Source organism: Passer domesticus, chromosome 17, assembly GCF_036417665.1.
Source record: "Passer domesticus isolate bPasDom1 chromosome 17, bPasDom1.hap1, whole genome shotgun sequence".
Lineage (NCBI taxonomy): Eukaryota > Metazoa > Chordata > Aves > Passeriformes > Passeridae > Passer > Passer domesticus.
Window position 1 is genome coordinate 3,025,369 of NC_087490.1, and position 27,493 is coordinate 3,052,861.

A 27,493-nucleotide genomic window follows, 5' to 3' on the forward strand; every position below is an offset into this window, starting at 1 on the left:
GCTCACTAGGTTGTGTTTTTGTGTTGTTCAGCGTGTGTCAACTTCTCATTAAACTTTTGATTAAATATGTTTTAACCCATCAGTGATGTGCTGGATAATTCTATCTCTGCTCCGAACAAAAGACAGGACAGCTCATGTAGAGATAACATCCCTGAAGCAGCATTTTATTTTATTCACTTAATTCCAAAACATTTAATTTAGAAGTCTGGCTTCCCAGTCATCCATCTTAACATGGGCAAATATTGACATAGAGTTGTCAGAATACACAGACAACTAAACAGCCAAAGAGTTTACAAAAAATAAATTCATGATTCTTCAAAACAACTGCAAAAGGTTACAAGTATCAAAACTCTTAGGTAGATGCACTGCATTTAAAGAAACTGTGCACATAAGTTAGAGGCAAAAAAACCAAATTGCTACTGAAACCTCACATTTCAAACAGTTTATTGTAAACTGATGAACAAAGCTGTCATTTCACATCAGCTTAACTGTTTTCTTTGACTGAAAAAAATTTGGGGTGGCTAATTTACTTTGCATGCACAAAACGTACTGCTTAACAGAACTGTCAGCTCATTTCAAATGGAAAGCTCTAACTGGAATCTAGTTATCCTCAATCACTTTCCATTATTCTTTTCCATATTTTCCAATCAACAGGCAAATTAAAAATGCCTCCTTCTGCACTGCTCAAGTGCAACTAAGATAAATAGGGCCAATAAACCAATCAATCCATCAATGCCCATGAAGACTCATCTGAAACTGCTTCTTGATAAAGTGGACAGCAGATCTGAACAGCTGTACAATACAGATATGCTTAGCACTAGATATTTAGTGTGACTGTGGCAAGGAAATATTGGTGATGATGGGGATGGCCAAGTGGATGAAAGAGGGATCAGAGGAAAGCTTATTAATTATTGCCCTCTCCTGCTTCTTCATCCTGCTGATCACTCGTCCACAGAGTGAGGTTATCTCGAAGTAGCTGCATGATGAGAGTGGAGTCCTTGTAGGAATCCTCATTTAGTGTGTCCAGCTCTGCTATGGCATCATCAAAGGCTTGTTTGGCTAAAAGGCAGGCCTGCTCAGGGGCATTCTGGATTTCATAGTAGAACACTGAGAAATTGAGTGCCAGCCCAAGCCTAATGGGGTGAGTGGGCTGCATGTGCTCTTTGCTGATTTCAAAAGCCTCTTTATAGGCAGCTTCTGAGGCTTCCACGACACTGTTCTTCTTCTCTCCAGCAGCAACTTCTGCCAAATAGCGGTAGTAATCCCCCTTCATTTTCAGGTAAAAGACCTTGCTCTCATACTGGAAGTCATTGCAGTTCTTGATCAAGTATTTATCTAGGAGAGCCAAAACATCATTGCAGACTGTCTCGAGCTCCTTTTCTATCTTCTCCCTATAGGCTTTAACCTTCTCCAGCTTCTTCTCATTCCCATCTGCCATAGTCTTCTGCTCTATGCTGCTGATGACGCGCCAGGAGGAACGTCTGGCTCCAACTACATTCTTGTAGGCTACAGACAGCAGGTTTCTATCCTCGTTTGAGAGGGGCTCATTCAGCTCAGTTACCTGAAAATACAGACAAAGAGCAAATTTAAAGGGTTTGCCTTAGACAAGAGTGTGCAAACCTCCTTCCACACTTTCATCACGAAGTGCAAGACTCAAAACTTCTTCTAGAACCCAAAATTCCTTTTAGACGGGATTAACTTTGTAACATTGAAAGTTTAAAACTGTTCTGCAGTCAGGACTTAAGAGAGGAATCCCATAGTTTTGAAGTAATAGAAGGGATATTGAGAAGCCATTGCAAAGAACATTCACTGAATAAAAGTGAGTCAAGCTTGTGTAATGGAGAAGTAATCACAGAGGCAGGCTCAGGTTTTTTAGGAAGCCTGCTGTAATTATACAGACTACACACTCAGTGATGAATTTAAATGCACCTAGAACACCAGTTTTTTGACTCTGGAGCACAGCAGTGACACTGGAAGCTGGTGCAATCGTCACATTTCTGTCTCCTGCTGCTTGCATCCATTTGACAGCAGAGATGGAAGCACTGCAGTCTTTAAGCTCTGCACAGCACAAATGGAATTAGTGTTTCATGGTCTCTTTCAGACACATAGTGAGTGATTACACAGTAATACAAAAGTTACCCTGATTTCTGCCAACTGGCTGCAGACAAATTCCAGGGATAGGACATGAAAGAATCTGCATACAAATAGGACAGCAAATCAGGAACGAAGCCATGATCAACTTCAAACTGCTGCTTCAAAAGCTGAGATAGAAGGATAATACTTCTAATACTGCATATTTAGGCCTATTTCACTTGGTGTTTTAATTCAGGCTATCACATCCATGGTCACTTGAAATTGTTCTACTTTCTAAAATTTATATTCATGAAATTAAACTCAAAGGAATTAGGATGAAAAATGAAACTCCTCTACCCTTGCCATATTGCTTTAAAAGTAGTCACTAGAATTCTAAGGATAGGTACTTTGGTGTGAAAATAAACTTGTCCTTGCTCAGACACTGCTAAAATAATTAACCATTTCTTTTTTAAAATGTGCACATTTACACTGCTTGACAGGCACCAGTGTTATATACCATATAACTTACATACCACAAACAATCAAGTCACAAATATTTACACTATTCTGAGACTGCTGGTTAGGCAGTGAACGTTCTAACAAATGTGCTTATTTCTAGATCCAAAAAAATACTGTATGTGAATTATAATTCTTACAGTAAGAGAGAACTTACTTGCAAATTTAGGTTTTGTTCTTAAAATGTATTAAGTCAATTAGTTTTATCTCCAGAATTACTTTTCCACAGTTCAGGAACCTGAACTCCCAAAAGACACTGCCCTGCTTGTCCTAATAGAATAAAAGGCAACCTACAGAGGATGAAATGCACAGGAATAAACTCTAATGACATCTTCAGAATCTTCATCGTAGCTCCCAATCAACATTTTCCTCAACGATCTCCACCACAACCTACCTGAATTTTCTCTAGTAAAGACATCAACAGTTCTTTCACTGTTTAGTGACCAAACTGGGAGCATATAAAAGGAATCCTGACTATAACCCTGAATTCCTAACTGCACAAGCTAATGAGTGTGGCAGCACTCATCAGCTCAGAAATTAATTCTGTGTGTGATCCCACACAGGCCACACACCAAGCTGAGCTCCTGTCCATGGAAAACACCCCAAAGTGAATGCTCCACCATGGAGAGCAGACCCATGACCTGAGCCAGTCAGTGGCCTGTGATCATTCTGGTTTTGTGAGCCAGAGCACACCACTCAGCTGGAGCCAGTTCTGAACCAGGTGCTGCAAAAATGGCTGTACCTGAGCCAGTGTAGTCAGGTTAAATGAATAAAACTTGCCTGATGCAAAGTTATGCAGTCCATCCTTGAGGAACAAATAGAAACCAACTAATTAATTTAAACCAGATCAGTTTCTTGTATCATGTGGGTTCAGAGCTCTGTACCAAGAGCTGGAAGCTCTGTAGCCACAGGTACCCCAGAGAAGGCCATGAGAAGTCATCTCCCAGCAGGGGAGGCACTGCTTCCATGAGAGACAGCTCATTGCCCTGTCCTACACAGACACACTTCATTAACCCCAAACCAGACACTCAGGGATAGGTACTAAAAATATAGAATATCCCACAGTTTTTAAGTCCATTTATATATACAGATAAAGCCTACATAACAAACTAGAACCTCAAGCTATTGTTTCAAAGATTTAGTTCAATACTTAAATTTATTTCACTGTGTAGTATTTCTCACATGACTAATTTTAAAAAATTCTGTATCTCACATCACCCACGTTACCAATTTTAAACAGTAAATTATTTTTACCACTATGTAGTTATATTGGAAAAGCAACATAAATCAATAGAGGTCCTAAGCACTACTTATTAGGATTAATACTGTCCAAAAGCCCAAGGGCTCACACAGCTGCAATTTTTCATGGTTTCTGGAATTATCTAAACCAAAGGGTACTCAATGCTGCAACCTCTGGGTGCTGAAGCATTTGTTGCATCAGCTGAGAACCTTTCACACTTACACCCAAAGCATCTTTCTCCAGTGTGTTGAGAAACAATTCTGTACCTACCGTGTAAGCTTTGTTTGAAGCAGCTGAATCCTGGAGCAGCATTTAATGCAATGGGAGTGCCATGGCCCATGGAAGAATGCCATTTACATAGGATTGTATTTGCTATTAAAATGACTTTAATAGTTACAAATTCATGGGTTCAGTAAACTAAACCCAATTATTTGTAACAGCAATTATTTCATTTTCTTCTCCTGTTCACACATTACAATTGAAAATACTAGAATTCTCCCATGGAAAAAAAAGCTTACAACAACAAAAATTTGCATTGAGCAGTACATTCCTTTTTTAAGCTACAACTGCTACTTGGTCTAGCTTTTTTCTTTATAGAAGGAATTGATTGGAATAAAAAATGAATGTTTCTCCAGCTTTATGCTGCCAGATGAAGCTGCAGCCTTGTCATTTTTTTCTCCAGTGTCAGAGTCAAAGATCAGGCAAATACACTTTCACTAAACCAAGTACTTGTTACTTTATATTTCTGAAGTAACAACCATGCTGTTGGTTACATTCTGTATTGTAAAGCGTAGTAATATCTAAAACTGAAAATAATTATTCAGATTTCAGTTTGTACTGAAAGCACACTACTTTCATACAGCACCTTTAAAAGGTATCAATGTGTTACATTCAGAGATTTAAAAAAAAAATTAAAATAAATTTTTCAAATCAAGACAGCCTGGAGAATAGATTTCTGAGTTAGAATACCGATTTCCTTCCTTTTGGAGGAAGTCTAAATTCTCTGGATTGCAAGATGACTTCAATTTTAAGCTATATGGATTAAAAGCTCTCTGAATTATCTCTGTTATTTGCAATCACTGAAACAGAAGTGGGAGCTGTGAGGAGAGCCAGCCCTCAGAGCATTCCACAGATTATGCTCACACCTACAAAATCAAGCTCAGCACTGGAGAGCATTCTGGAAATTGCTGTGTTGGGGTGAACACCTGGGAAAGCCAAGCAACCAACAGATGCTGCATCACAGACATGCAACAGGCTGTGAACAGCTCTAAATGAGGGAACTGCTGCTTTTGACTTCAGATTGCTTTTGGTATTTTAAAAGCATCTCTAGGTTTCAAGACTCCACTTACTTACAAATGTTCTCGAGCTCCCAATTTCAGAAGCTCACGATCACAGAACTCCTTTGTGAGCAGAAGTGGCACTACAGATGGGAATACCTCAGCTCAGATGAATGCAAATTTGCACAGCAATTAGAGCAGTTTGAAGACAACTGGACATACACACTATTGTAAGTACTTTATTTACACACTTCCTAAGGCAAAGCAACTGTGTTCTCATGGTTTCACACGTGCCCAGGGTCCACACATGCACTGTAGGTCTGCAGTTCTTGAATAAACAGAAAACTTTCTACTAGCAACAGCTGGAAATTGTCTTCTTGAGCAGTACATTTTAGTGGGTTCTCCCTTTCATCTTTTAAAATTACCAACTGAAAGAAGAGCTGTTACTATTACATGATTTGTATCAAGAACTCTAGAGCTAGAATTCTAAACACACCTTATTTTAACATCTTGTGGCTCAGGTGTTGAGATACTCAGAAGTATCACTGTTTCAGAACTGGACTGGTTGTAACATTTATTACAACATAATAGCAAAAGTGAGCAAAAGCAGCAAAATTAGTGTCTTTTTACTGCCCTCATTTAAGGGAGGTGACATTCTTACAACAAAAATGTGGGCTCCATTTGAAGCTGCTTTTTTTCAAACTAAAATAATCTCCTGCCTTCAAACAGCAGAACTCTCAACAGAAACAGTTCCTCTTGGGGCTTTTGGTGTTCACAAAGGACAGATCAGCAAGAACAAACCAATTGTAATCTGATATGGAAAGACACTGCTAAGCATCCAGTGGCATTAACATTACCCATAACATTCAAACCTGTGAATGCTTTGTTTTCAAAAAAGGGACTAGACATAGCAGGTTTGATCATTCTACAATTTTATTATGGATTAGTACAGTCAGATCAGTACAAATAATTTTCAATGCTTGGTTCTGAAAGGAGCAGAGTTGCAAACGTAACATTGTTTAAACACATTTCAGTATTCAACAGGGTACGGAATGCACTGAGAAACTGTTACCCTACAAAGAAGAGGCAAAAAGGCAACGTTAAAGCTCGAGAAACTCCGGGAACAGGGAGTACCTTTCACACCTGGACGCAGCTACTGTCTTTGATGCTAGTGAGTGAGGCTTCTATTCGTGTCTTTTACAGCGAGGCAATAGAAACGTCTAGAAGAGGAAGGGGCTGCTCTTGCTGTGTCCCCAGACAGCCCCGCCGCAGCGCCCTCGCCACAGGACCAGCGCCCCCAGACGCTGGCGGGTGCCCAGAAGGGGAGATGCCGCCCAAGGTGAAACCCACCACCAGGGTGGGAGGAGGTGGGCGAGGCTGGGCCCATCTGCAGCAGGGAAGGAATGCACGGCGTTCCCGCCGCGAGGAGAGGCGGGCGGCATTCAAATGGCCGCACTGCGAGCGCGATTGGCGCGGTGGGGACACGGAGAGGAGGGCATGGGGACAGCCACACCCCCGGGGTGGGACAGCCGGGAGCGGGAGGGCTGCGAGACAGCCCTCACGGGGAACGGAGGGAACGAGGGGGGGAAGGAAACACATTTTGAAAGGGTCCGGTTTGGACCGGCTGCTCTTTGTCTCATCTCTGCCCAAGGCAGGTAGTGGCGGGCACCGCCCCGCACGGCGGCGAGGTGTCCCGGCGGGATGGTCGGGCTCCCGCTCCCGCCCTCCTTTCTTCACCGCCACGGGTGGGACCCGGCGGCTCGCATCCTCCCCGGACCCGACCCCGCCTCGGACCAGCCCGCACTTCCTCTCCCTCCCTCCCCCGCCACACTCCTGCCCGAGCGCGCCCCGCGGCCGCCACGCTGCCGGCCCCACTCACCGACTTCATGGCCGAGGCCATGTCATCGTATCTCTCCGCCTGCTCGGCCAGGCGGGCTCTCTGCAGCAGCTGCTCTCGGTCCCCCATGGCCGCTTCCGTGGTGGCTGCCGGGCTGGGCTCTGCGCGCCCCTGACAGAGAGCGGAAGGCGGGCGGGGATGTGCGGCTGGCCGCGCACGGGTGGCGGGAGCGGGAACCGTGAGCGGAGCCGCCCGCTGGGCTGTGCCGGGCTGGGCTGAGCTGTGCGGTGCCGGGCTGTGCCGTGCCGGGCTGGGCTCTGCTGGCCGCCGCTCCCTCGCCCGCCGGCCGCGCTCCCGGACCGACCGCGGCGTGTGCGGCTCGGAGCCTCGCGCTGCTGCCGCCGCCCGCGCCTGCGCGCCGGGAAGGCAACGAGGGGGCGGAGCCGCGGTGCTGCAGGGGAGGGGAGGGGGCGCCGCTCCCCCGCGCTCTATTTCTAGGTGACGTCACTTGCTATAAATAGCCATCGCGGGGCGCCGGCCGCGGGCCGCGCGTGCGCGCTGGGAGTGCTGCATTTTCCTGCTGCAAAGGTGGAGGTGGGCGGGGGGCGCGGGCACTGCGGGGCACGGCACGGCACGGCACGGCACGGGCCACCGCCACCGCCTCGCCCGGCCTGCCTGGCCTCGCCCGAGGCACGGGCGGGCCGCCACTGAGAACGGTCGGGGTGACCACGCTCCGCGTTCACGGGCGCGACCCTGGCCAGCCCCAGGGCTGCTGCGTGCGGCCGCGCCGCTTTGGGAAGGAGTGTACCCGGCAGCCCGGCTGGGAGGGTGGTACCACGGAGCCGTTCTACTACCTTACCTAAGAGCCGCAGCTAAATTCAATTTTACTACGTGTTTTAATGTGTAATAGTCAAGCTCCTCTTTCATGAATTGACAGTCTAGCGTTCTTACATAAAAATGATCTCAAGGTAAGAACTTTACACGAACCAACTGCTGCTGGTGCCCACAGAAACGCTGGGAGCCGCGTTACTCATCCCTTACAATAAATCAGATGAAGTTCTCCCATTGAGCCCCGGGCAGCATTTAAACGTGCCTGCAGTGCCCAGGGTGTGGAGGATGCTGTACAGCCGAGCGAAAGGTTTGCTCACCTGCAGACAGCTCAGCACAGAGCACCTGGGCAATTTGAGCTCACCCCCAAAAGGAAGGAAAGCAAGTCCGTGGCACGGCCGGGAAGCGGGGACCAGGCTGCTCGCACTCCTCCCCGTGCTCTACTCTCACACCACCTCAAATGAGTCAAGCCGGTCCCTGGTGTCACACAAAAGTTTTTAGCCTTAACTCCAACGCTGCTGGCTTTTGTGCATTGAACCCTAATGCCATTTAAAATAAATGCTGTGGTTTTAAAATGGATTAGATTAATATTGCTTGTTAAAAGACATAAATAAAGATGACAAATAAGAATAAACTATAGTTATGTGTAATAAGGCATGAAAGATAAAACTTAGCAAGTTATAAATTGATTGCCAGAACATTCTGGAAACAGCCCTTGCAGCAGTGTGAGGCACATACACCACTGTGCATGCATCCCAGCAAGCCAAACAGGGCTTTTTCCCACTGGGATTTTGTTTTCGCTGTTTCCAAGAGAAGGCAGTGACATCCAAAACCTGAACAGAATGGATCCCAAGCATCAGTCAATTTGTTATCATAATTACTTTTAAACTTGCATTGATTTTACCTTAGAATGAATGTTTAGGTATAGACAGCAAAGATGTGATTTTGAAAATATACGATTCCATGTAAAAATAAAAATTTTAATGCATCTGACCCTTAGGCCAGAGTAGTGAGAGATGTGCCAATCCTCTTTGCCCAGTTCACTTCAGCTGGGAACCTTTGCAGTTGCAGTAATTTCTCAGTAGAGATTAGTCAGTTTGCAAAGCATTCCAACAGCTCTGAAAATATGTAGGGTTTACCAGAAGCTTTCTAGTCTTGTACAGCAGCTTCAGACTCCCCAGGGAAATGGATTACAAAGTATTTTTAAAACGAGTTATTCACCCACTGAACCAATCTGCATTAATCTGCCAAATATATGTGGATATATCTACACACGCACAAAACATTCTCATTAAATGCTTTGGTTTCCTTAATTGAGGCTTCTGTAAAACAGCTATTCCTCAGTCTAAGGCATCTCAGAAATTCCTAACCTTGAATCCACGAGGTCATGTATAACCTCACTGCTCTAAAACCAGATACACATCTAAATTCAACAGTTTCAAGAAAAAGTGCTAAAATAAGGCAAGGTTGTGTGCAGCATTTCCAGTCTGGCTGTAAGCTAAAGAAAGGGAAGGGATTGCATTTCACACCCAGGCCTGGGGAGAGCACCTCTGTTCTCCTGTGCATACAGTGCCTACTGCTCTCCATCCTCACCCTCAGTACAGGCTCCACAGTTACACAGAGGTACAAATAAACACAAATCAGAGCTCACACAGTGAGTTTTATAATCTTCTACAGTATTTATGAGTCACAATGTCTTAAAACAAAAATGGAAAGGAAAAGGAAAAATCAGCAGGCCTTTTATGAGAGGGCTGAGTGGGGTGCAAGCAGTGCCTGACTGTGGTTCCCCTGCTGAGCTCGGATGCCAGGCATCACTCCATGATTCCCATCAAATTCAGGAATACTGCTCTCATGAGGCAGGACTGAGAATCGTTCACAAAGTGACCACACCCAGCAAGAATTTGTAGATGGAGAAATTTATGGCACTGAAAATTGCACTATGACCTAAGGCAGTGGCTCTGCTCCACAGGCATATCTGATGGCTGGCCAGCAGCCATGTTCCATAAATAGCTTGCTGCTGAAATGCCATTCCAGTTCAGGGCTCACTCACACAGGGGCACTGGGGACACCACAGCTGGCTCAGAGGTGTCTCCCCAGGGCTGATGTTTAGCTGCAGGGGCACTGCTGAAGAGGCAACACCACAAGGAAAGCACCATGTGCCATTCCCAGGCCTTCCCCACGGTGGAAAACCTCCCCTTTTGTTGTCCTGGAAGCACTGAGGGAGCACACACACTTTGTGCCACTCTTTCTGAGTCTCATGGAACTACAGCAGTGCTGCTACAAAGTCCCTGCCACTAACATCCTCCTGATCCCTGGAGAAAATGAACTTCCCTCTCCTTTCTGCAGCAAGGAAATGTTTTATTTAGGGAACTGCTAAATGATGAAAGTCTTGGGGACAAGATACTGAAAAACACAGAGAGAGAAGAGAAACCACCCACTGGTGGGGGAGGTTAACCAGTTTCCACATCACAGCAAATAAAGTAGAGACAACTGTGGAAGAGAAAGAGATGGAGTTTAACATCTGATCTTGGAAATACTTGTGACTGGCCCTTACATGGGGCATGATGCTCAGATAGTGCTGTAGGGACAGATTCTTCCAGAGGCTTAGGACTATCTGTAGTTTTTATTGTTAGAATTCTAGCAGCACATTCCCCCAGTGAAGTGAGATAAATGTGCATCAGGAGGATAGATGGTGTAACCAATGACAAGATCAGAGCACGAGATAGAAGTGGGTGTAGCTGTAGTGTGATGATTCTCTCCCAAACCACAAGGGACTGTAATTTCAGTGACATAATTCTAGCCAAACCATACACCACGGTTTAACAAGCCTCTAGGCTGTCACAGTGTGTGAAAATATTCTACTCTTTGTCATATTTCAATTTCATATTAATCCTGAATCACTCACAGAACCTCCCTCCCTCATAACTCAAGGGTAAATCCTAGAATGAAGAAACATGACACTGCCTGAGCTCTGCTCAGCAGCAGCAACAGGGTTCATGCCATGCATTGTGGTGAAGTACATTGTGTATCTATTAACCCACACTTTAAAACAGCAGGGTACTGACTTGTATAAAACCTGTGAAGCTCTTGGGAAAGGGTAGGTCTGTACCCCAAAGCCTGTTTGGGATCACTGCAGTGTAGTTAACACCATTCAGTATTCACACACAGTAGCCTTTTGCATGTTCAGAATCCTGTGCAGACACAAGCTGATAAACCCTCAGAACTCTCTGGCAAAATGTGCTATCTTCCAGCACCTGCTCATTTCAGAGTCCAGTGAGGAAACAGCACTATGTCTGAATAAAAGATGATGGCAGTTTTTCCTTGCCAGAATGATTCAGGGATATGCACAGGAGGTTGTCAAGCATGCTCAGTTGTGGGGGTTCCTTTAAGTGGCGAGAACACAGTAGCTAATTGAAAACAGCTTTAACTCCTCATGAGCTACTTCAGATTAGCGTGTTTGCTAGTCCTCCCAGGTAGAAGAATGCAGTTTTACTCTTTATATAATGAGGGGAAAGTAACCAGGATTTACAAGCTTCAACAGGAAAACATGAAAAAGCCTGCTTATCAGCAGCTGCCACCAGAGCACCATTTTGAAAAGAGGCTCTACAGGTAAGAGGAAAAAGAAACAACCTGTTTTCTGTTACAACCAGAAAATACTGGAAGTAAAAAAACAATATGAACACAAAATAACTCAATCCTATGATTTCTGGAACCTCTCTGAAAGACACCTCGTGCTGAGCATAAACAATTAAGGACTCAGCATCAACAGCCACATTTAAAAAATAAGACCAGATCTGTCTTAACAAATGAATTTTTACTACCCTTCAACCTTTACCAAAGTAGATTAGTTTGACTTAGAACTGGATTAAATCCCACTGAAAATGATTGATCTGAAACAATGACCTTTCACTGTAGAACATAACATGAAAGACTTTGGGGATAAGACTAATGAGGTGCAGAGATAAAACAAAATGCCTTTGCCGACATTTCCAAAAGTGGCCTCTTATTCTGGGTGCCCTACTTGAGTCACTGCACCAAGTGCTCGTTTCCTCTAAAAATGAGGCCCCAAGAAAGGTGAGCCAGGCATCCAGAATGGTCTGAGAACACTTCCTTGAAGCTGTGTCTCCCAGCATTTGTCCTGAGGGGGTGTTGGATGCCCCAGTGACAGTAAGCAGGACTGCCAAAGGGACTGCGAGCAGGAAAAGCTGCTGCTCACATCCTCCATCCCCTGCAGCAGCAACAAGGATTTGTTCAGGGAAGTTTTCGTGGCAGCTGCTGTGCAGGATCTCCACACAGCCATTTCCACAGCACACTTCCAGGCAGAACCACCCTCAGCCTCCACCTTGCTGAACTGCCGAGAGAAAAGCCACCTCCAGCAGCAGTGCTGGAAAACACGGATGCTGCCTATGGGGAAAGTGTCCCTCTCACCTCAGGGAGAGTCAAATAACACAACTTCTGAAAGTCCTCCTAGATTTCCATCCCCTTTCTGTGACCAATCAACACATACAGGCACTGTACTTTGGGCTCTTACATGCATTTTAGGATAAAAATAACTTTGTTTTTTTTCTATCTAGGGCAAGCTCCTTCCTTTGCTAGGCCAAGCCATGTGGAGGAGGAGGAATGACAACAGCAGGTACAGCACATTCAGCTCGGGGCAGGTCAGCCACGTGCTCAGCGTGCTTCCAAGTACAGCTCCGAGGAAGAACAACACAAACACATCCAGAGCTTGCTCCAGATGGTGGGACAGGGAAAGCAGAACACGATGGGGACACAAATCACATCCATGAAACCAGAACGAGGTAAGGCACAAATTGAACATATTGCTACCCCAATACAATGGAAAGAACTCCACTAGGCTCTCCTTGAAAGACCAACTCCAGGCAGCAGCACAGGCAGAGAAGGTCAACAGCACCACTGGCATTCAGCACAGGTTCACTCGCTCTCTTCCCCAGGCAGTCTGCTCTGGCTCGTGGATGGGGAGGCAGCAGAGCCCCCCTGAACCCTGCTCAGCCCCCTGTAACCCTGTGAGACCATCTGTAGGCACCACTTGCAAATTCCTGCCCAAATGCAATTAGCTCCTCAAAAGTGCTTTGTGCAGGTTCAATAACCAGGCGACATGAGGCAATAGTGGGCCAAAATATGCTGTACTTCAACCACTTGACCTTACGTCTCTTAAAGGGAAATACATTTAATTTGCGTGATTTTACATATCAAACTTTGAATTGTCTAACATAAATTTACAGACAAGTAATAAGTTATTTCACCTGGGAAATTACCTAGAAAATTCAGTTGTCCTCCAGAGAGCAACTGTACCAAATTCAGAAATGAAATTCATTAAGTATAAGAGAAAAGGCCTTAATTCTGCTTTAGCTGAAAATCCTTTTTCAGATTTAAGTTTGGAAAAGAGACTTGTTGTTCTAGCACTCCTGAGGAATTTTGCTGAATTGAGCCTCTTCTTTTTAACTGAAAACTCAAAACAACTGTGTTCTTGAACTATTTTTAAAACTTACAAGGTCTTAGGACATTGGTGGTGTTCATGTGGTAGAACAAAGGTCACTTATATGCCAAGCCAAAATACCTGCAATTCCCTAGCATGGCTTGCTTTCTTCAAAAATAACTGATATAGAATGACAGCTATCTAAAATTTCTATACAGGCAAAGTTAATCTAATCTTATCTCCCCTAACAGAAAACAGAACTAAGTATTTGAAAGGAACTGAAAATACATCTCATTGTAAGAGAGGCATCATTCCTCTACTCCAATACATCTTCCACAGCAGGGAAGTGTAACTCCCCGGCTCTCATCCACATGTGTCATGTAGCACTGGCTGCCTAAGTCAGAGTCACTGTAGTGACACGTCATCAGCAGGGATGAAAACTAAAGTACCTTATTTGGGATCTCACACAGCAGCCCAGCAAGATCCAGTGGCAACTTTGCTATGGGGGCTGCTGCCTCTGTATGGAGCCGCGTCGCTGGCTGGCTCCTGACCGTGTCGCGTCTCCGTTGCACCGCGGGCCGCAGAAGGGACGGTGACAGCGCCCAGAGACCGGGCTCTCCCCGGGCGCGGCGGCCCCTCACAGCCCCGGCCGCCCCTCACAGCCCCGGCCGCCCCTCAGGGCTCCCGCCGCCTCAGCGCCCCCGCCCCGCGCGCCCCGCTGTTGCTATGGCTCGGCGGGAGGCGACAGCCAATCAGGGCGCGGCAGGATATATCTGTCGCTGTTGCCAACGGCCGCGGACCAATGGGGAGGCGGCGGCGGGCGGCCCGAGGGCCAATGGGAAGGCGGTGTCGGCGGCGGGAACAGCCCCGAGCGGAGGGGAGCGGGCGGGCGGTGGCCGCGGCTGTGAGGGCAGGGCGGGCTCGTCCCTCACGGTGTTCGTGCGGCCCTACGAGCCCCGCGCTTTGCTCCCTGTAGAAATGGCCGGTTCACTCACGGCCCCGCTGTTGACGGCAATAAACGACAACGTGTGTGACCTTTCCAAGCACCGCTGTTCCAACACAAACAAGAAAGGGGTTATTATTCCTAGTGAGATCCACCAAAATAATGGAGGCTTCAGGATCTCAGCACCCGCAAGTGTTCCCAGGGCAGCCGATCCTGCCTTTTAATACATAATTGCCATGTGAAAGTTATCACTTCACATCCTTACCTTGAAAGAAATGAACTCTGGAGAAACAATAAGTGAAAATCTTTACTTGAAAACTTTGTAACAAAAGGTAAGGGAGGCATCTTCCTCCTGTATATCCTGGAGGTTTGGCAATGGGGATGCATTTTGCAATACAGATTTTTTTAAAAACAGTAACACTTCAGAAAAATACCCAAAACCCCACCCTATAACTTGCAGGATTGGTTTAAACCTGCATGAAGGGCCTGCCTTGCTACTTATTAAACACCAATACAATGGCATGGCCTAGCACTGAACATTCTGCTGTGCTCCAGTTTGTGTCACCTGTGGCACTAGGGAGTGTGGAACACTCCAGAAGTTACACCCTGCAGTACAACAGGAAGGCAGGGATAAGAAACAGCAGTATTTTACCAGCACTTACTGAGACCTTATTTTCCAAGCTTGAGAAAAGGTTATCCAATATCCACTGCAAGGCAATGTAACCAAATTTTACTCCTTTGAGCACAGGAGTTTCATTTACCTTCATGATGTAACCAAGGACTCGGATCTGGTCAGTGGTATGATTAGATCTATGTTACTGCCACAGAACCAGTGCCTTGATAATTTTAACATTTACAGTGCAGCTTCAGACAGCTCCAGGAAAAAACTGCAGTCCACAGTGCACCTTTGCTTTCTTCTAGCCTTTGCAAAATTCTTACTAGAACTGTAACTAAACCAAACTTTGTAACCATTCAACACACATCCATCCTTCCTTCTCCCTGACTCTATTCCTCTCCCTGTCAAATTCCCCTTCTATTAAAAAAAAGGGAAAAAAAGGAAGCAATGGGGTATTTCCTGGGGAACTGCAGGCACATGGAGTGTATCTGCAGGCAGGTCACATCCGTCCACTGTCAGAAAATTCACAGAGCAGGCATGCTGCCTGGAACATGTCGTTGGTCAGTGAGTCAACAACTGGATCCTCCAGGACCTGAAAGACACGGGAAGGAACCAAAGCCTCACCAGGTGTGATTTTAACACAGTTGGTTATGGTGGAAGAGCTCCTTTGGGCAGGCAGCAGCACAAGGTGTATTATGGGTCAGGGCTGTGTGCATGAAGCAGCAAAGGCCTGCTTCCCTCCACGTTCAGGCAGAGTAATCCATCAGTGGGTGTAAAGTGATGAGCACAATCCATGCCCAATCCAACTCCCAGGAATTCAGAGCAGAGCAATTCCCTTCACTTTGCCCTAGGCTTTGGCTCCTATAAAAGCCAGTAAATGAGAGTAAGACAGTAATTAAATAATTAAGGAAGTGATGTCCTGAACAAGGGAGCACTGCTCAGGGAGAGAAAGAAATATCTCCAAAATGAATTAACTTTTTGTTTGTTTGCTTGCTTTCATTATAGTCTCATTTTGGTTCTAACAGGATGCGTTACCAACAAAAAAAAAAGTTGAGTTGTGTGGACAAAAGACAGTTTTCACCTGCACCTCTGTGGTTCAGGCATAGGAACCAAATATCTGCATATTCTTGCCAGAAGCCCAGAGTGAGTTGATTCAGCAAGAAGCAAAGTGCCCAGGAAGTCTGTAGAATGCTGTAAAATCATTTACCAATTCAAGCTCTTCCTTTTCATAGAGCACACACTAAAATATGCAAAAATTGCTTTTCTGAATTCCTGAACTGAGTAATTATTACAAAGATTTGAAGATGTCCCATTTGACATCTACAAGCATCACTCAGTATCTTGCTCCCAGCCTGTAGTGTACTGAGTGTCATGTTTCTCCACCACTGCAAAAATCAGTGCAAGGATGCAGAACAGCAAGATGAAAACCAGCTAGAGACAGCCTGCTCTGGGAATCTTAGAAAAGGCTCATTCATTATTAATGCCCAAAGCTTTCCTTCTCGTCTGCCTTACATTATGGCTGGTAAAAAGGCCACTTTCCAAGATACAGATCTTTATATTGATGCTTTCAGGGGCTCAAAAGAGGTTCTGTTACTGCCCTCAGAGCTCAGCCACTTCTCATAATGAGGTCAGCAGATATGGGTCCTGCTTTTTGTAATCTCTTTTGAGATTACAAAAAAGGTTTTCCCCAGCAGCTCACACTGGAGGGGAAACAGCAATGGATGCTGACTGACTGTTAGACCAACACACATGAAGCCAAAAAATACACCAATGTACAGCTTAGACAGGGCTTTCTTGGGTCTTATTTTTAGGTAACAATTCAGAGATGTGCTCCCATCCCCTTGGAAAGCACAAGATTTCTAACTTGTATTCTCTGCTGCCTTGAAATCCCCATCAGAAGGCAGGCAGGCTGCACCCACAGCATGGAACTACCTTCTTTATCCTGCCCAAAAATCACACAGCTCTGTATACTGCCATCAGCCATCTCAGAGCAGTGCAAAATCCCTTCTCCTCAACAATAACACAGACTTGCAAATGAAAATTACATTAAACATTTTAAGAGATCTGAGAGAAGAGTCAAATTGTGCAATACACCTTAGAGAGGAGGACCTCAAGCAGCCATCTTTGTGTGATTGTTCTATAGGTGAGCCCTGAATTGCTGAAAATTTAAATGACACTTTGGATATACACAGGATCTTTTGGCCACCATTTCAATTACACATTTAGTAAAATTAGGGTCTGACCAGCAATTCAAGTAGGAAAAAACAAAACCACCTTTCCTTCTATTATCTGCTGGGTGTTAGCCAGGAAATGCCCGGCTTGCTCTGAACTGGACTTCAGAAGCTATGCTTAGATCAAACATGTTTCATACTGAATATGATATGAGATGTCACATCTCCTCAGGGGATTGTGTGCACAGAGCTCCGTTCTCTGAGCTTTAGGTGTGTTCTTACCTGGCTTTTTCCCAGGGCTTGGTTTTCTTCCACACAGGGTGCAGAATCAGGTGGGCACTGAGGATTGCCAAACACAGTCTGAGAGGAACTGGAAAAAAATATTATATACAAGTGCATTTGTATTTATGTATTTGCCACTTACTGTAATGTTTTGCAGCAGGACAAGAGGGGTTCTTGTAAAGGCTATTCATTTGATAGAGTTCTGTTGTCTACATGCCTGCCCCATTTCTCCAAATTGTTATGGCCTGAAAGTACAGGTTCTGCAGTGGGAAGACTGCCCTGACCAGGAGCAGTATACAGGGACTCACATCTCAATTTGCAACTTTGCTTCTGCCCCAAAACACTCTCCATAAACAAGGAGGTGTCTACCAAAGCTCCTGGAACATGTTTTAAAAGCAGACACCTTAAGAGTCAAAATATGTGGCTGTAGACAAAGACACAACATTGGCTACGCTTCTGCTACAGCTTTCCAAGGCCACCAGTAGAGTCTGGGGACACAGCTTCCCCATCCACAGCCCCCTGGAGGCTCTGCCAGATCCCAAAACAGATCAGTCTGTGGGCACTGGATCAAGTAGCAGGCACTGGGGACTCAAGAATGGGATGTTCTCTCCCATCATCACCAACTCAAAAGTATCTTTAATGTAACAACAGTGCCCATACCACCACCAGGAACAGCCCAAGTGTGAGTGCCCATATGGGCACAGACAAGAGGTGCCCAATAGTAGAGTACAGGAAAGAAGTAGAACCAACAGGATAAGTGTCAAGTTGCCCTTCCTTGGAATGCTCCCCAGGTTCCAGCGATCAACCCTGGGACTCCTCTGCTGGAGGCTGCATTCAGAGTCACATTTGCTAATGACAAATGGGCTCAACTCCCTCTCCCACCCTCTCAAGCATTTGTCTCATGGTTTTTTACAGCCCACTTACACCGACATACACAGTGCCCTTAGCAACGAGTTCTGCAATTCAGTTATGCAACGTGCCAAAAAGTAGCCTCTGTTGGTGGGTTTGGGAGTCGCTGCCTGCCATTGTCAGGAGGCTGGGCAGTCCAAAGGGGAGAGCCCAACAGCAGGAGGATTCCCAGCACTCTGAGCTGGAATCCCAGAAATGCAGGCAGAAGCTGTAAGCTACCCTGAACATCTCGGCACTGACATTTTCTAAATCAATATGCTGGCTCATAAATGCAGAATGCCCTGCTCCACAGAGCTCAGTGTGCTTTTCTTTCTGAAATGGAAGGCACAAGATTTCCACTCTGCACAAACCATTAGCTGGGCTACATTCCACCTGACATTTGCAGAGTGAAGAGGATACACCACCACTATCTGTAAAAAAGGGAGCATCTGTTTGGTGTCCCACAGGGGCTTCCAGTCCCCTTGCTGGATCAAACCCTCCTCTCAGGCAGCAGAAGCAGATGGAGACAGTCAGCTTCCAGCCTGCTTCCCTCTCACACTCCCACCTCACAGCCCTGGAGATCAGAAGAGGTTTGGACACAGCCCAGGTGTGTAGGAGTGACTGTAAAAAGCCCATGAAAGAAATCAACAGGAATTGTTCTGATAAGCTTTGAGGCCACATCCTTTCCAGGTGAGCATCTTTAAAAATGAGACAAGCAGGTTAAGGGTCCTTTGGCTGACTTGTAGCTCTATCCCAGTGCTCAGGAAGCAAGGAGAGCATAACACTGAGTCCACTCCAGATAGGTGATCTTGGCTAAATAATTTCCTTCCCTTTGTGTTACTCTTATCTCTAAAACCAGGATAACATCAATGCCCTGTCCTTCCAGGACAGGAACACTCATTTGCCAGCCAGATTGATCTCTTGCCCCAGGAGTCCCCAGAGGAGTGATGCTCATTGCACCATGACTGCTCAAGAGGACTCTGGTAACAATCCCTGACTCTGTTAGAAGGCTCTGCCTTACAACACAGGTGATCCCCAGTGACTGAGCAGTGATCTTACCCAAGACTACCCACACGAGCTCTCCTGGCTCCCTAGAGAGAAACTGCAAAATGAAATTGCCGAAATTGCAGCCTAAGCGTCACTCACTTCTGAAAAAGATTGATGTTCCATAGCATTCCTGGAATTTTGAGGAGGTCAGGGCTTTGGGGGGACCTGGACCAGGCCACTAAACAGTGTTTACAAATAGGATTCAAATAACTATGTCCTCACCAAAAGGTGCCAACAAAGCAGCAAGTCCTGCCCCTCACAGGAATATGATAAAGGGTGTGTGGATGCCTGGCACACTGACATACCCAACAAGGAGACATTCACCATAGATTTCTTCTACTGGCAGAACATATTTTAAAAATAAACATGAGCTCACTCCAGAGTCAGAACATGCAATTTTAAATCCAGCCAAAATATTACCAGCAAGCCTTGCTGATCTTTCATGATCTTTAGCCACTGTTTAAAACTGTGAATCCTAAAACACAGCCTGAGGTTTACAATGCCTGACCTGGGTTCTCCCCAGCAATTCAGAGCAAGGAGTCTGACATGAATGTGAACACGGCACCAGGCCAAGTGAGAAACAGGGGTAAAAGGCAGAAATGTTTTCTGCAGGGAACTGGGACCAAAGCCTCACCAATCTTTATCTCCAGTGAATCACTGCATTTTGCTTGTTGTTTAACAAGCCACAAAACCTTCTGTGCCTCTGCTTCCTCATTTTTAAAGTGGGAATAAAGCTTCTTCTACCTCTCTTTTTGACAAACTGACAGCATCATGCTGGCTCAAACGCTGGTCAGTGTCAAGCAGAAGGGTTATAAAATGGGGCTGCTGCTCCTGCTCTGTCTTGCAGATCAGTAAATTAAAGGAAGCCCATAATGTCTGGCAGCGTTTATTTTTATGTAACATTATGGAAGTTGTATAACATATGGAAAATGGCACGATTTTTTGTGGTTTTGCATTCTCTGAATTTATCTCAATTCCCAGAGAAAATCTGAACTCTGAAACCTTTGTTATAGGTGGAAAACAAAGAGAACAGTGCCCGTTTTTCCGTCTTCCAATTTGGAAAGCTTGCACTATGGAATAATCTTGTCATGAGGTTGTGAAGCTACAAAAACTATTTTAGGATTAAGTAACGGCCCTACCAACCCAGCCCACAGAACCAGCCCTCACTGGATCAGTACAGGTTATACTTTTCTGCCAAAACCAAGCAAATAGTTCAGAAACTGAACCTGCCTAAAAAGCAGGGGGTCATATCTTCTCTGATTAGTCTGGTTCCAAATCTCCTTTGTGCCACACACACATTTGTATATTTAGACAAGACTACCCATGTGCAGATATAAACACTGGCAAAGAAGGATGGACACAAGGAGAAGCAGTCTCTGGGAATGAGGTGTGTCACTTTTTCTGCAACTCTCTTCAACAGGGTATCAAGACGTGGCTGGACTCTGTATCATTTTTATTCCTGCCTTTAGGCAGCCCTGTGCTTTCCCTCCTTTTACCTGTGAAGAATAGATTCCAGGGTCCCTAGCTGTCCTCCTCTAAGGATTAAGCTTTCATCCTGTAAATCTGACTGCTGAATGATTCTTTCTGAACTGGCTTCAACACGGCCACCTTGGGGGACCGTGCTCAAGGGGACTCTGACACCTGCTGAAGTAAATGCTCAAATTAGACACAAGTACAGATACAGATAACATGGCCTCAACCTCTGACCCAGCTATTCCTTCTCTCCTTGCTCCACATTCACCAGAGCCTGGGTGAATGGCAGTTACAGCCCTTCCTGCTCTACAGACCTACAGCAAAAGCAAGTGGGCATCACTTAGGCATCCTATCAAACCTATTCTGAAGAACAGGGAGAAGAAAAGAGATGGTGGGAATGTGGAACAAGACTGGACAGGAAGAAGACAAAGAGGAAGAGAGGAAAAAATAGCAAGAGAGACAGGAAAGTGAAAACACATGTTTGAAGACAAGCACCATGTCACAGTTAAGTTCCCAGATTTTCTCAGACAATATCTTAATGATGACAGGCATTAAAAACCCAGAAGCTTGCAAATGGGCAAGGTGAGCAGACAACACCTGGAGGGACTCTCAATGGAAACACTAAAAGTAATCCACCACTATCTTATGGAAGTGGTTGCAGTTTAGGGAAAAGAGTAGGTAAGAATGTCTGTTTCAACACCTTAAATCAACAGCTTTTCTCACTGATCTACCATGGAAGAGGAACTCCAAAGCTCCAAATAAGCCCTGCTCTCCTTCATTATGTTACTTAAGTGAGCAGCAGTGTTTACAGCAATGGGAAGCCAAGCTTGGAAACTCTTAAAGTCAACAATCTGGGTGCAGTTTTACTAACCTTCTACACCTGGGGTCCACACAGAGCCAGAGACTCCTCCCATGCTGTAAGGGGCCCACCACATGGGCAGCCAATAATTCACAGAGGGAAAGGACTCGTAAGAGTGCAGGACAAAGCTCTCCTGCCAGGGGCTGGCAGCAGCCCTGCTCACTGCTTCTCCAGGCAGCAGCACAGGAGAGCCAAAGCAGGTTCCTGGTTCCATCACAGCCTCAGTGCCAGAAGGTACAGGTTGTTCAGAGCTGTGAGTGGTGAACAAAGCCATGCTTGTTCCAGCTTCATACAGCTCAGGGCTCTGCATACAGCTGCAATGATGGAGAAAATGAATCAGCCAGATTGCTTTGCCAGAAGGAGACCCCCAGCTAAACTTCTGAATCCTGCCCTCCACAGCTGGGAGATGAACTGCTCTGACTGGACATGGAACATTTCCACCAGTGGTGGCAAGGCTCCCAAGTGATGTTCCCAAGGAACCGACATGGAAGTCAATTCCATGAATACATGTAAATGTTGCTTCATTTCTGAACTGTCACTGTAAAGATGCCATACATCACCTGGATTGCAGCATCTTTAAATATGTTCCTTCAGGAGGCTTATACAGAGGTGCAGCTGTCTGTTCCCCTCCTGGCTCACAGGGCATGTGGTTTATCTCTATTTGTTCAGGGCTGGTGCCCACATGAGATCCACCTGAAAGGTGCAGGCCAGGCAGGTAAACAATGCTAATGATTACAACAAAAGGCAACAAAACAAGTCCCATCTGCCACATGCAGCAAGACCCCTGTGTTCCTTGTGATTGAAGTTTGATTAGTGTCTGTGGAAGGACATGGAAATACTGGGTTTTCCTGGAGTATACTGCCCTTACTGCAAAATCTGAGAGCTAAAACCTGCTGCTTCCCATGTATTTGCTTTAATTTGGTGCCTCCTTAAAGCCATGCATCTCTTTTCACCTGTTGATGCACAGGTTAGCAGTGTCTGCTCCTCTGGAGTGACAGCCTGGAGCCAACAATGAGGCACTCCACTGAAGCAGAGTCCTCCAGCATCCACTTGATCCATCAGCACATAATGATGTTCTGAAGAAGCAATATCCTTCCCTTCCTGAGGGAATTTAAAATTGATTTTCACCTCTCTGGACTACATCCTGAACCCATTAGGAAGAGACAAACCTGCAGTTTGTGGAGTGTTGGATCCTTTATCCTGTGGCTCATTTCTGTGGGAAGCCAAAGCCCTCTCAGGACACGAGTTGTTGAGCTCTTCCGTATGAAGGAGGCGGGATTTTTGACGTCGTCGATAATTTGCAAACCAGTTATAGACCTGAGTTGGCTGCAGGTTCATGGCCCGAGCCAATCCCTCCTGCAAACCCAGGTGCAGGGAGAAATCAAAGGAAAAAAAATCACATCCAAATGATCAAGCATTTCCCTTCAGTTCCAAAAGCAGTCCAGCAAGAGACCTTCCAAAGCCAGAGACATTTACTCACTAGGTCTCCGATAGACCTAGTGGATCTGATCAAGACCATTTTATAAACTCAGAGCTGATAGAAAACACAAATTCCACCCTGCTCTCCCAGACAATCTGCTCAGGAAGCCACAGCTATTCTGTGCTGCTCACCAGATAATACCCTCAACAAACCATGCTCTTCCCACAGAATGACAGCTTCACAGAGGTAGACATTGGAGTCTGAAGCCTCACCTGGCAAGGTAGTGATCAACAGTGCTTGTTGATTTAATTTACACATCTCTTCCATTACAAATCTGTCCCTGTCCAAAGAAGGTAGATCCATGCATACACCAACACAGCCTATTGTGCTATCACATCAAATTACCAGCATTTTAAAAGTCAGCACAAAATATGTTCTGATGAACAAAGGGCAATTTTATATAGGCTGTTACTCAGTCAAGTCAGAACTATCTGTCATTGTAATAGAGCTCTGCTGAGTGATGGCTACTTGGCTGCCTATGCTCAATCACTACAAAATTAAAACTGTTAAAAACCCAGTGAGGAATTTATTGCCCCTCAACTTTTTGTCCACACCAAGAGAAATTACTTCGCATGAACCTGATGATTTTTAAAATAAATCTTTAGGGAAAGATAAAATATGAGGAATCCCAGCCCCAGTGAGCCTTTTGAAAACAGGGATTATTTAGAAATTAAACCAGTTATAGACCCTAGATTGCAGTGTCCTGCTTTTCTGTGCCAAAGAGACTTGATTGGAATATCCCTAGCATATCCCTACCCGCTGTTTCTTGTCTGGATTTGCTGTCACCTCTGCAGCAAACCTGTACAGGTGCTGGCGTACTTCTTCTGAATAGTTTCGATTCTTCAAACCTTCAGGACAAAGGGAAATAGGTGGAGGATTCCTGTACACAGGAGAAAATGGGATTAAAAAGGACCCAAAAGGAATAATTCACATTCATGGCAATTTTCTCACTTTGCCACAAGTGGTCAAAATACCAAGAAAAACCAAGCTCCAAGAAGCAGCACCTTGAGGTGTAAAACCAGCCCCTGCATCTAGAAACTACAGAGAAAAAAAATCCTGGTTTCCCCACTATGCAGTACCTCTTCCTGCAACGGAATTTCTGCAGTGGTGTCAGAGCATCTGTCTGCTGTTTCTCCATAACCCTCCGGTAGTGAATCTCATGCCAGAGTTGCACCAGTTCTTCCTTCTCTTCTGCCTCGCAATACTAAAACAAAACTGTGCATAAGCAAACCTTTCCAGAGAGTCACTCAGACTGTGCATAAAGGAGAAAACCCTCAACAGAAGTGTACTCAGGGATTCCTACTGGCTTAACAGAGCTAGTAGCATTATCTAAGCATATGGCTCGCTGTACCTTCCCTCATGTACACAGGGAGTTGCCTAATTCCTTCTTTTCCCCGGTGCAAACGTCTGCATTAGCAGATCTAGAGGCCGAAAATCCCTCACCTTGAGTGGCACCATCCAGCCTTCCTCAAATATTCCCACCCTGCCAAGCCCCCTAATCTTGGGCTTCCCAACACTTTAACGTCCTGAGCCCTAAGATTGTGAGAAACTCCAAGAACCACCAGAGCAGAACAAAAATCCTGCTACAGCCAACGCCGTAATCACCCAGTTCCCTTTCTCCCCTTGGCTGATTAACTCTAAGTGCCCGCAGCAAAGGCTTTGGCAGGATGGCAATGCACACTTATCACCTTCCACAAGCTGAAGTGCTCCGTGTGCGGCACTTCAGGTACTTCAGCACTAACGGCTCCTAACTACTGTTTTTCTACCACGGCTTTTTGTTTCCATGAAGAACTGAAGAACACATCCCTACCTCCAGGAGTCTGCAGGCAGCATCATGTTGCCCTTTATGCATATGAACGGACACACAAGCTCGGACAACATGGATGTTAGTAAGAAAATCTCTCTTGTTCTTGCATTCCATCATGGCTTCAACCAGCTTCTCCAGACCAGGAGAAGAGCTCTGGAGCTCCCGGCAAAGCTGTTCTGCTAGAGTCAGCAGTTTGGTGGGTGGGGGATGCTCATTTTCATTCTTCTTTAACATGGCCATGAACTGCTTCATCATCATGTCCTGTTGGAAGCTTTTTCTATGCAATGCACAAAGTTGTGGTTAGATAAAAACTCTTTATCTCCTATTTTTAGCTTCTATGGTATGTTTTTCTTTTTTTAAAAGGAAATAAATTCACTGTGCTGTTAAAAGCAGCCTAAGGACCTCAAAATGCCTAAAATAAAACTAAGGCCTAAAGCAGCCCTGAAAAGCTAAAGAGACACCAGGTTTGCAGGTGGGAAAACTGAGCTCAGAAAGACACATTAAACTTTCCCCAAAACTCAGAGACTAACTGCTTATAGGTTAAAACTTACAAAAAAAGTCCAGGTGAAATTAATTTGGTGAAAAGTCTCCAAAATTACAAGTGACAGGACCGCAGTTACTGTAAAATCTAAAACCCCCGTCGGGGCTGTTTCTCGCCCGTTTTCCTGGGAAAAGGACGCCGGCGCGATTCCCCGCACCCTCGGGCCAGCAAATCGGGGAGAAGCCGGGAAATAGCTGCGAAGAGAGGAGCAGCCCCTCGTGCCTGCTCCCGCAGCAGGCACGGCCCCCGCAGCCCCCCGCTCCGCTCCCGTCCTCACCGCAGCCTCGAGCGGCGTCCGAGCGCTCCGAGGGCACGGCGGGGTCAGCAGCCGCCGGCGCGATCCCAGACACCGCCCCGGCGGGGCTCCGGGCTGCCCCGGCACCCCACCCCCAGCCCTGCCGAGGGCAGCTGACAGCCTGCTCCTTCCACAGTAAAGAGTGGGTTGGAGTCGTTAATGGGGATCAGACACGCACTGATAATTGTGACACACTTAGAGCGACTGAATGGAGAGGCACACAGATCAAACCCACCTTCTAAAGGTGGGTGCTGTCTAAAAACAGATGAATCATCCTGACTCCGTTTAGGGGGTAAAAAACTGAAGCAGCTACGATTTGCCTTGAATCAGATAGAACACCACCGTGAAGGTGTCAGTCCTCCCCTCACTCGTTTCCCGAGGACGTGTAACAGTGAGGAACCGGCAGGAGCCAACAGCCCCCGGCAGGCAGGGCTGGTGCCGGCTGTGACCCCCCTGGACCCGCACTTCAATATCCAGCTCGTGCCAACGCCCCGCAGAGACAAAGGCTACACGCTTGAGCGCAGGCAGCTTCCTCTTGCGGCGTGCAGACACATTCTAAAACCTGCCCAGAACCCTGGGCAGCAACAACGACCTGCCAACAACCCTCGTGTGCTCAGTGGCTCTTGATCTCTCCTTACGCTTTGGTGCTGGCCTTGAAAGACACTAACTGACTTCTGCTCTTGCTGTGTGACACTGTTCGAGATCCAGACATGAAGACAGAAAATCCTGTATGATTACAAGACAAACCCCCAGCACTGAAGTTTGAGCTGAACATAGAAAGCAGTATTTTCTTTTGGTAATTGTTTTACTCACCAATTTTGTATTGCTGTTTGTGGTGTTACAACAAAACATCAGGTCACTTCATTTTCTGCATTTTACTTATTTACATGTATGAAAATTTAACAAGAATCTCTCACATCTTATCTTACATATTCACACAATCAGGTACACCTTGGAAGGGGAAGGGACAGGCTGCTGCCAGGCACATCAGATGCCAACTGGCACTGATCATTTCCAGTGACTGGAAGCTGATACCATCACACTGTGCTGCATCCAACTGCCCTTGAAAACCACTTGCACTCTCCCTCCTTTACCTCTGCTCTAACTGAAGTTTTGGCAACCAAGGACTGCAGCTACTTGAAATCAAGCTGAGGTCAGGTGATTGATACTGGCAAGCCAAGAGCTCAAATTCTTTTTTTCCAAGCACTTAATCAAATTCTGTTGAATATCAACAGCAATATTGCTCAGGTCCTCTTGGAGCCTCAATATGAATCCAACAGAGAGACTCTTCACTTCTACTTCCTTGCCACAAGGTAAAGCTTCTAGCTGTCTCCCTAAGAGATAGAACCCTGTTCACGGGGCACTAGCGTGCATCTTGTCCAGACAGTCAGTCCAGAAGGTAACGAGCCGGCTGTCTTTGTTCCAGCAGAAGTCTGTGAAGTCTTTCAGCAGCCGGTCTGCGAACTTCTCGTCGCCAGTGGCGCTGGAGCGCCAGGTTTTGGTCAGCATGGTGTTGTAGGCCCAGTTGTAGCCGATGCGCTCCTCACAGAACATGTTCTGGTTGGTGGAGCTGGTGGAGTTGCGCCGGCGCCGCTGCTGCCCGCTGGAAAACTTCCGCTTGGAATAGGGCAGCTGCAAAAACACTGTCCCTGCAGGGAACAGACAGCACTTCAGTCTGAGGCACACCTAGGTCCCCACTACTGGTAGCTGTGTCATTAAATTCTGAAATGAAACTGGCCTGAGTTTCATTTAATTGCCTTTCAGCAAGAGAAAAAGCACTTTTCCCTCTTGGCCCTTAGGTGCTACTTCTTCCTGTATGTTACAACACCAGGAGGGAGTGCGCTCTGTCTGCCTTTCTCTTACAAGCACATAATGAAGCAAAG

The 27,493-nt window shown here is 46.0% G+C and overlaps 3 protein-coding genes and 1 long non-coding RNA gene across 14 annotated transcripts in view; 1 reads left to right on the plus strand and 3 right to left on the minus strand.

The window, feature by feature from the left end:
- Nucleotides 1-137: 137 nt before the first annotated feature.
- Nucleotides 138-7,376, minus strand: YWHAH (tyrosine 3-monooxygenase/tryptophan 5-monooxygenase activation protein eta). Its single transcript, XM_064392583.1, has 2 exons — nucleotides 6,986-7,376; nucleotides 138-1,561 (listed from the first exon to the last, which is right to left on the minus strand). Exons 1-2 carry the CDS (start codon nucleotides 7,070-7,072, stop codon nucleotides 905-907), a joined length of 744 nt encoding a protein of 247 aa, XP_064248653.1. The 5' UTR covers nucleotides 7,073-7,376; the 3' UTR covers nucleotides 138-904.
- A 3,864-nt stretch (nucleotides 7,377-11,240) lies between these two features.
- LOC135282624 (uncharacterized) lies at nucleotides 11,241-23,971 on the plus strand. Its single transcript, XR_010348696.1, has 3 exons — nucleotides 11,241-11,380; nucleotides 12,346-12,570; nucleotides 20,169-23,971. It is a non-coding gene; the product is annotated as an uncharacterized LOC135282624 (long non-coding RNA).
- ANHX (anomalous homeobox) lies at nucleotides 14,439-26,557 on the minus strand. 5 transcript variants are annotated; one of them, XM_064392567.1, is made up of 10 exons: nucleotides 26,424-26,557; nucleotides 24,778-25,051; nucleotides 24,047-24,171; nucleotides 23,724-23,847; nucleotides 22,657-22,843; nucleotides 22,048-22,180; nucleotides 21,500-21,801; nucleotides 20,652-20,799; nucleotides 17,221-17,308; nucleotides 14,439-15,359 (listed from the first exon to the last, which is right to left on the minus strand). In XM_064392567.1, the coding sequence occupies exons 2-10, from the start codon at nucleotides 25,030-25,032 to the stop codon at nucleotides 15,267-15,269; spliced, it is 1,455 nt and encodes a 484-aa protein (XP_064248637.1). In that variant the 5' UTR covers nucleotides 25,033-25,051; nucleotides 26,424-26,557; the 3' UTR covers nucleotides 14,439-15,266. The 5 variants fall into 5 exon arrangements, with proteins under 5 accessions (XP_064248637.1, XP_064248633.1, XP_064248635.1 ...); XM_064392563.1 differs by lacking the exon at nucleotides 26,424-26,557 and adding an exon at nucleotides 26,249-26,385 and having other exon boundaries at nucleotides 20,652-20,796; XM_064392565.1 differs by lacking the exon at nucleotides 26,424-26,557 and adding an exon at nucleotides 26,249-26,336.
- The window catches only part of DEPDC5 (DEP domain containing 5, GATOR1 subcomplex subunit), a 40,352-nt gene continuing 39,329 nt past the window's right edge, over nucleotides 26,471-27,493 (minus strand). For all 7 annotated transcript variants that reach the window (XM_064392544.1, XM_064392539.1, XM_064392543.1 and 4 more), the window contains one exon: nucleotides 26,471-27,259. In XM_064392544.1, the coding sequence (XP_064248614.1) occupies nucleotides 26,964-27,259 (296 nt within the window). In that variant the 3' untranslated portion in view covers nucleotides 26,471-26,963. The remainder of the gene's footprint in view (nucleotides 27,260-27,493) is intronic.

Coding starts and splice junctions, on each gene's coding strand:
- ANHX (XM_064392563.1), bottom strand. CDS start 26,385: ATGTTCAGCTCAAACTTCAGTGCTGGGGGTTTGTCTTGTAATCATACA. Junction 22,844..23,723: donor ATCCAGACAAGAAACAGCGG/GTAGGGATATGC, acceptor CTGGGTTTGCAG/GAGGGATTGGCTCGGGCCAT. Junction 20,797..21,499: donor GTGGACCCCAGGTGTAGAAG/GTTAGTAAAACT, acceptor TTACTTCAGCAG/GTGTCAGAGTCCCCTTGAGC.
- YWHAH (XM_064392583.1), bottom strand. CDS start 7,072: ATGGGGGACCGAGAGCAGCTGCTGCAGAGAGCCCGCCTGGCCGAGCAG. Junction 1,562..6,985: donor TGGCCTCGGCCATGAAGTCG/GTGAGTGGGGCC, acceptor CTGTATTTTCAG/GTAACTGAGCTGAATGAGCC.